The 8908-nt window shown below is 30.8% G+C and overlaps 2 protein-coding genes across 2 annotated transcripts; one reads left to right on the plus strand and one right to left on the minus strand.

Annotated features, from left to right (window-relative positions):
* Positions 1-218: 218 nt before the first annotated feature.
* LOC114422593 lies at positions 219-1092 on the minus strand. The gene has a single exon (XM_028389036.1). It carries the CDS (start codon positions 837-839, stop codon positions 426-428), a length of 414 nt encoding a protein of 137 aa, XP_028244837.1. The 5' UTR covers positions 840-1092; the 3' UTR covers positions 219-425.
* Positions 1093-4960: 3868 nt separating this feature from the next.
* LOC114422972 (protein YLS3-like) lies at positions 4961-6419 on the plus strand. Its single transcript, XM_028389550.1, has 3 exons — positions 4961-5403; positions 5873-5974; positions 6070-6419. Exons 1-3 carry the CDS (start codon positions 5064-5066, stop codon positions 6213-6215), a joined length of 588 nt encoding a protein of 195 aa, XP_028245351.1. The 5' UTR covers positions 4961-5063; the 3' UTR covers positions 6216-6419.
* Positions 6420-8908: the final 2489 nt, after the last annotated feature.

Below are 8908 nucleotides of genomic sequence, written 5' to 3' on the forward strand. Positions count from 1 at the left end.
TTTTTTTTTAAATTAGTTTAATTTTATTTTATTTTTTCTTTTATTTGCCTTGAAAATTTTGAAAAATAGGACTGAATTTAATTTATCACGAGACCAAATTGAACTCATCTAGAAACCTAATTGAAACTTTTAAAAAAGAGTAATTGAATCATTTTTAAAAATTAAAAAAAAAACTGAATCTTTTAATAAAAAAGACTAAATTAAACTTAGAAATTAAATTAGGGAAAAAAAGTATAATTAACTCAACACTCAACATGATAAGTTAATAACAGTGTCCCTTACATTATACACAGAACGGAACCTCAGTTTCGAAACACGGTCTCTACATAAACCCTTTTATTTAAGAAAAGAAAAACAAAGTGAACGCACGAAAGCACAATCAATTACTATTACCGAACCGAACTCAAAACGTCGCCGTTTGGATTTCAGGTCTTGGAGGCTTCAAGATCCGCGGCTTTCTGAAGAAGACTATTGGGATCGTCCTCGAGGACCATCCTTATGGGGAACGATCCGAGGCCGTCGGCGATGGCGAGCATGATCTTCCTCATCTCGTCGCGGAACTCGCGGCGGTCGACGGCGCCGCTCCGGTCGCCGTCGAACTTGTCGAAGATGGAGTCGTAGAGCTTCGCGAGCTGCTCCGGCGGCGTGGAAACGTCGATGCCGAAGTGCGTCTCGATGAGGCGCATGGACTCGAAGGCCGTGCGGAGCTCCGAGCGCGAGAGGACGCCGTCGTTGTTGAGGTCCAGCGCCGAGAACTGCTCGTCCACGCTCTTGGTGAAGGCGGTTTCGTCGTTCACGAAGTCGCGCACGGTGCTGCCGTCGATCACCACGACGCCCATTCTGTTTTGTTCTCTCTGAAGTGAAATGAATGAAAGGTGAAGCAGAATTTGAAGGTTGAAGATTGTGGAAATTGGGAGGATTGGAATTGATGGTTTGGGGAAAGGTGGTACCAGCGCGTGATATTTTTTATTTTTCGCGAAATCTGTGGATGGCACACACGGGTTTGGGATTTTGAGTTTGTGGTATTCGAGATTGAACAAAAACGAAAAAGTGGAGATTTTTTTGCTGAATAATGATAATTGATTAATGTTCATCGGAATTTGTGAGTCAGGTAAGATGATGAATATTATCTTTCTATTTATTTTATAATCAAGGTGAATCAGGAATCAAATTATGAACGGAGAGATAAGTTGTTATCATTGATAAAAATAAAAAAAAAAGTGAAGATACTTATGACTGTACGATGTGAATATTAAAAATATTTTATTTATTTAAGGATAAAATATGTATTTGATTTCTCAATTATTCAATATTTTTATTTTTTATTTTTTTAGTTTGTTAACTAAATGTTAAATGGTCTTAGTTCTCCAATTGCTTTTTTATTTCAATTTTTATCCATATGATACTTAATTTTGTTAAGTTGTGAGTTATATTCCCAAGATTTCACTTTGGCACGTTGTGTATCAAAAACTTTATTCTTATCCTATTTTTGTCTTCTTTTTTTTTTCAAATTTTTGCTAGAAACATTAGTGATTTTAATTTTAAAATAATTAATATAGCAACGAATAAAATGATGATTATTTTTATTTAAAAATTAAAAATCACTAAATAAATGAATAAAAGATAAATTTAAAACCACAAACAAACAACATTCACTCGCATATTATTATTATTTAATAATAATAATAATAATAATTTCATCAATTACAATGAATAAGGTTCCTTCTCCTTTTGTTGCTTTATTTCTCGTCATCGACCCAAAAATATTGTTGTCGTGTCTTCGATTTCGTCTCTGTCACAATCTCCCTACATGGTTGGAATTGGTGTCTCACCTAATGACAACAACTATCTACTCGTCGTCCCTCTTTAAGTTGTTCATCTTCGTCCGACCCTGTTGTAGATGTTAAACGGGAAATCCTCAACTTATTCGACCCAACCATGCGTGAAAGTGGAGGTCTTGCTCGCAGACCTCACAAAGAACCATGTTGTGACTTCCTCATTCAGATCTCGAATAATTGACGAGTTAGGGTCATGCTTTTGTCTTTTGTCGAAGAGAGAACTTTTGCTCTAATCTCCCCTACTTATATTTCTGATAGCATAGTTGTATGAAATGTTTTAATTTTTTAGTGAGAAGTATGAGAATTTTCGGTAGTTCCAACGAGATTATGTGTTGATAATGTTCAATCTATGTGGTGTTGCATTTTTTACTTTTTCATATCTAAAAGAGGTTGGATGATATGATATTTTTTTAATTGTTTATTTTTAAGAGAATAAAATAATGATAATGGCATACTACCATTATGTAAAGTTAATTATTTTAAAAGGTTTAATAATACTTTTGGTTCATTATGTTTCACTTTGATACATTAAGTTTTAAAATTTTTTATTATGATTCTCTATGTTTTCAAAATGTATTATTTTAGTCCTTTTTTAAAATTTAAAGTTAACATAAACTAACGTTTCTAACGAAAAATTCAAAAAAAAAAAAAGCAAAACAATACATTTCAAAAATATAAAAAATTAAAATAAATTTTTTAAAACTTAATGTATTAAAGTGAAAAAATTACGAAATATAATGCATCAAAATTGATATTAAATCTTAAAAAATCATTTTTAAAAAGAAATAAAAAAATGAGTCCAATAAATATAGTTCTAGATTACTTTTTACATGAATTAGAAAATGTTAGTAAGTAAATGAAATAATGTAATTTTATAAAGGCCAAAAGACTTGTATGACCTTCTATCTTAAAGTTTAGATTCAATTGATCATTTATTTTTTTAAAAGTTCAATGTAGTGTTTTATGGTTTAAAAATATCAAAATTGTCCTTCTGGCAGTAAAAACTTAACGCCATCAATGAAATAAAAGTTTTTAACAGCCACAAAATATAAGTTTTTTTTCCTCTTCCTCCCTTCTTAACCTCTTGCGAGTTTGGGAGGTTGTTTATGTTATTTGAAGGTTGGGTTTTGTAATAGAAGTGTCATGTGAGTGAATGAGATGCTTGAGTTTCGTTTAGGAAGCCATGGATGGCCATAAGAAGCAATCCACAATCTTTTCACAAAGGTGGGGTTTCTCATGACCAGGTTAGAAGGCTAGTTCAAAGGGTTAAGGTTGGGCATGAGATTGTTGAGGCTGGGCGTGGGACTTCATGTTGAGCATGGGCTTCCTCATCCTGGGCGTGAAGAAGCTTCAAGATTCTCGGAATTGGAATTGATGCTTGGAGAAAGGTGGCCTTGTAATACAGTGTCCTTAGCATCTGATCGCGAAATCTGTGGATCACAGCACAAGTTTGGGATTTTGAGTTTGTGGGATACGAGATTGAAAAATAAAAAAAGTGGAGATTTTATCTAAAAATAACATTGATATATTGGTAAGAAGTAACCTGTTGAAGGAGATGATTAATTTTTATCGAAAATTACGAGCACATGTAACATAAATATTTCTCTTATAATGAGTTATTTTATATTTAATAATAGATCAAAATTTGATTCTGAATCAGTTAGTTAAGAGATACAAACTACTACTACCGTTTATGTCAACCATTATTAATACAAATGAAGATACTTGTATCTTGCAATGTGGATATGAAAAATGATTTATTTATTTATCTAATTCAATGGCGAGTTTATCTCATTGGGTCTGTTTAATTGTGGATGTGGGGTTTGTTTGGATAATTTGTGTATTCCATGAATTTTATAATGGATAGTTTGGTTACACTAAAATTTATATATATATATATATATATATATATAAATAAAGAATTGCTTTTAAAAATTATTTTCCTTAAAAAATAGAAAATTGTTTTTTTAAATAATTTAAACAAACAAGTAAAAAATAGAAAACTATTTTTATTTTATTAAAAAACAATTTTAAAAAATAAATAAAAAAGGAGCCCAATAAATATAATTTTAGATTCTTTTTACATAAATTATAAAAAAGTTAGTAAGTAAAATGAAAGAATGAAATTTTATAAAAATTAATCTTATCATCGTCAATTCATTTATAATTTTTATGCCCTCATTAATATTATTAGGAGTAAATATGAAAAAAAAAATTAATACTCACTTTAATAATTTTATCTTTAAAGTGAATTTTTGTATAAAATATTTAAATTTACGTAAAATTATAAGATTCATAAAATTAAGATAAACAATTAAAAAATCATCAACTATAGTTGCTCTAAAAGAGTTATTAGTTTTTAAATCAAATATAAAATTAACATAAGAAAAATAACTAACGACACTATTAGCTAAATTTTATATTCATATAGCTTTCATAGCTAGAAAAGCATCGATATTCAGATACGATTAAATCAAATAATTATGAAGAGCATTGGAAATAAGGGGGAAAAAACAGAGTGAAAATCATATAGAAACTTAAAAGAGTACTGTATTAAACAGAAGAAACATTGCTTTCAGTAAATGAAATCCAAATTTGGCTCAAAAAATCCTATTAAGGATTCCAACCATGGACTAGCTTTCAATTTGTTTTGAACGAGTGCAAGCATTTTCCCCTAAAAACCCTAGAAAGGAAAGAAGCCTTGTAATAATGAAGTCACTAAAAGGGCATATGATATCATGTTCTATTGCCACTTGTCATCCACTCATGCCACAAGAAGCCACTACTATAGTTCCTACTCCCTATGCATCATTTTCCATAGTGGGTTGGTGAAGTGACGCACTAAGTTAATACACTTTAGTAGTTTTGTCCACACCATTGTTTTCTTGCTTTTACACATTAAAAAGGTACACTAATTTAGAAGTAAATTGTTATTGTCGGTTGCTTGTTCCTATCCCAATCATAAGAGCAATGTTATCTTAAAACCAAGTGTTCCCATTAGGAGTTGATTCAATTTAAAAATGCAAAAGTCCATTTTCAAAGGTCCAAAGAGTACTCAAGCACCACTTCAAAGTTCAAACCATATAATATGTTTTGTTATATATATATACACCATTCTTCACCAACACCGTATTGCTCTCTCATTATTTAAGTACTCTCAATCTCATTCACCTCAACCACTTCTCATCATCTCTATCACCCCATTTTCTCAAACACCTACACAAAATGTGCTTCCTCAACACAAAGTCCCTGGCTCACTTCATGTTGCTAACAACAATTGTAGTTGGCATTGCAATGGGAGATTCATCAAAGGACAAAGAGGAATGCACTGAGCAATTGGCAGGCCTAGCAACATGTCTGCCCTATGTTGGGGGTCAAGCACAAGCTCCAACCCCAGATTGTTGTAGTGGTCTCAAGCAAGTGCTCAAGAACAACAAAAAGTGTTTGTGTGTTATTATCAAAGATCGCAATGATCCTGATCTGGGTGGTTTACAGATTAATGTTACGTTGGCTTTGAACCTGCCCACAGCTTGCAATTCCCCTGTCAATGTCTCCAAGTGTCCAGGTAACATTTTATTTGTAACTACATAATTTTTAATTTTAATTAGTTAACATTTTTTATCCTTATGGTACCAGAAAATTTATAATACTTACACATCTTATTTAATCAACTAAATTAGATCTTTTTAATTTTTAATTAGTTATTATACTCTTAACTTAGAGTAAATAGTGGGTACCCTTTACATTATTGTCTAATCTCAAATCTTCTTAGTAAAATTGTTAACTTTATAATAATTTAAAACTTATATCAACCATGATTTCTTATCAGCTTACTTACTGAGTAAAAGATTTTACACTTAGCATAAAATTAAACACTTTAACTTTAAAAAATTAATTTCTTTTGTCAAACTTTCAGAAAGAAGCAATTTTGTTTTGTGCTAGTTTCATACTTCCTTAGCAATGTCCAACTCATTTTGGGCCATCATATAAAAATAAAAACTTTTATTTTGTTGTCAATTTTTTTATGGAACCAGAACTGCTGCACATGGATCCAAAATCAGCAGAGGCTCAAGTTTTTTATCAATTGGAGAAAGGACCCAGCAAAAATGGCACAGGCCCTGCACCAAGTCCTTCTGGTAATAAAATTATGAAACATTGTTTGGTACTGAACTAACTTCTTATGATTTTTCAATATGAAAGCAACAAGCATGAACGTGTCATTATTATGCAGCTGCAGTCGGAGCAAGTCCTTCAAGTAACCAGAAAGCCAATACCCCACAGAAGAATGATGCATTCTGCAAAGAGAAGAGATTATTTGGGTTAGAGATTTTGGCTATAGGGCTCCAAATTTGGGCTTCAGTTGGGCTTCTTTGCTAAAATGATTTTACTTGCACATCAATGTGAATAGGAGTGGTTTCTTCCAATTCTCTCCCTATATGTGCCACTTATGTTATTACTCACTATAAAAATATTCTCAGTATGGTGTAATTTTTTTCTCTCCAAATTATAGTGAAAGATGTGAGGAAAAGTATGGAAAATATCCAATTCATGTTAATGAGAATAAAGTTTTTTTTTGGAATATATTTTTTTTCTCTTGCTCATTTCCTTCCTTGACTAAATCCTTTCACGAAAAAATTGTTGCTAGAGTCTTTCTCCAACAAGTCATTTAAAAAAAAAACATTTTCTGTAACATATCTAGTTTCTATCACTTAATATTTTTTAAAAAATAATTAATGCACCAGTAGTTCAAAAAGTACTTAAAATATTTCTTTTTCGCTTGTGTATGTAATAATGCTTAACCACACAAATTGTCTTGCAAAAGCTTTAAAATTAAGAACGTCAACAATGCAAGTAGATCAAAATATATGTTTATGTATTGTACATGCTTATCAACAACTTTGTATATTGTAGCATTATATGTTACAAGTTGAAGCACGTTACGAGACCCACCAATTTAATAGTTTTTTGCAAATAATTTTGTGAGTATACCTCCTCTTTCCTTTTTTTTTTTATTAACCACTTTTTCTAATTTTTTTAATCCCGAAAAAATATTTAGTGTATAAAGAAAATTGCCCGCTGAATGGATATTAAAGGATTACCAGGGGTTGATTTTCTAGTTAGTTCATCCATGGGGAAAACAATAGAAATTCCTTGAGAATATCACGCATCTTTAATTGGGATAAAATCTTTCTCTCTGGTTTGTTTACATTCATCCAGTAAATGTGTCCTTGCATTATCATATGAAGGAGCTTTCTAGACTTTAAGACCCATATTTATGGCACAAATCAAACGAAAGTGGGGAATTTTTTTAATACATTGGATGAAATTTTATTGGCGCACTAACCCCTAATCCATTCCTTCAAAAAAAAAAACCTAATCAACTTTCAAATCTACTACTTTATCGTTCTCCATCAAATTAAAAGTTTTCAAACTTTTATGTTGACTTGCTTAGAATTTTTAAACATGGAATATTTTCATCAAGTCTATTCTACTTCTAGAACCCTCCGTGTATTGTACATTCCAATCAATTCATTATACATTTTCGGTAAATTGACCCAATAGTAGGGTTAATTTTAGAAACTATTTACTAAATAGAGTCTCTTTTGAAAGTATTTTTGGAGAGAGTCTATTTTTTCAGGCATTCCGTCATGCATGTTGACGATATAAGTGAGTTGTCATGACGTGAAACAGTGAGGCAGGGGTTTTGTCATTGGCATTAGAGAAACACGTGACGTGGGGGTGTTTTACCATTGTGGCTGGCGAAATAGGGGTAATTTATTGTAGTTAAATTAGGGATGATTGATTTTAATGAAAAATAATTAGGCATTGTTGATTTTAACGGAAAAAAATTATACGGATTAAATTAAATACGATTATAATTGATTGTAGTTAAATTAGGGATGGTTGATTTTAACGGGAACAAATTAGGCATGTTGATTTTAAGGGAAAAAATTAATTACCATTGTAATTTGTTGTAATTAAATTAGGGATGATTGATTTTAATGGAAAAAAATAGGCATGATTGATTTTAACGGAAAAAAATTATATGGAAAAAATTAAATACGATTGTAATTATTGTAGTTAAATTAGAGATGGTTGATTTTAATGGAAAAAAATTAAATACGATTGTAATTGATGTTTAATATAATATATTTTTAACTGATTGTTTGTTTTTAATTGATATGATTTGTTATAATGGGAAATAATATTTAATTACGTGAAATCTAACTGTATTTATTTCCGTTAAAATCAATCATACCTAATTTTTTTCCGTTAAAATCAATCATCCCTAATTTAACTACAATCAATTACAATCATATTTAATTTTTTCCGTTTAATTTTTTTCCATTAAAATCAACGATGCCTAATTTTTTTCCATTAAAATCAATCATTCCTAATTTAAATACAATAAATTACCCCTATTTCGCCAGCCACAATGGCGAAACACCCCCACCTTATCCCTATTTCACCGGTGTTCACGAGGGACCCCAAGCCTATTTCGCCAATGCTACTGGCTAAACTCGTACGTCACGTGTTTCGTCAATGCCAATGACAAAACCCCTACCTCACTACTCTCCACGTCATGGTGGCTCACCTGTATCGTCAGCATGCATGGCGAAATGCCTGAAAAATAGACCCTCTCCAGAAATACTTTCAAAAGAGACCTTATTTAGTAAACAGTTTCTAAAAGTAACCCTACTAGGTCAATTTGTCATACATTTTCATTTGTTTTGATTATTCTAAGGTATACAAACTCGTAAAACTTATATTAAAATAGTTTATCGGCCAATTAAATTAATGTGACTCAATTATTAATATATGTTAAGTTTGTGAAAGAAAATCTAGGTTCTGATTCTTATGGAATATATTTTGTAGAAGATAAAATATTTTAAAATTGACTAAATCTCATACTAATTATTAATCTTATAATCGTCTTAAATAATTAAAAGCTTATGAGATACCTTGAAGTCCCATTAAAAAATTAAAAATCTTAAATTAAACTGATTAAAAAAATAATAAAGTAGTTTTTGGGCATTACTTTTTTTTCCTAGACTCCTAGAATATATTTT

This window comes from Glycine soja, chromosome 8 (genome assembly GCF_004193775.1).
Source record: "Glycine soja cultivar W05 chromosome 8, ASM419377v2, whole genome shotgun sequence".
Classification (NCBI taxonomy): Eukaryota; Viridiplantae; Streptophyta; class Magnoliopsida; order Fabales; family Fabaceae; genus Glycine; species Glycine soja.

Coding starts and splice junctions, on each gene's coding strand:
- LOC114422593 (XM_028389036.1), bottom strand. CDS start 839: ATGGGCGTCGTGGTGATCGACGGCAGCACCGTGCGCGACTTCGTGAAC.
- LOC114422972 (XM_028389550.1), top strand. CDS start 5,064: ATGTGCTTCCTCAACACAAAGTCCCTGGCTCACTTCATGTTGCTAACA. Junction 5,404..5,872: donor CAATGTCTCCAAGTGTCCAG/GTAACATTTTAT, acceptor TTATGGAACCAG/AACTGCTGCACATGGATCCA. Junction 5,975..6,069: donor CCCTGCACCAAGTCCTTCTG/GTAATAAAATTA, acceptor ATTATTATGCAG/CTGCAGTCGGAGCAAGTCCT.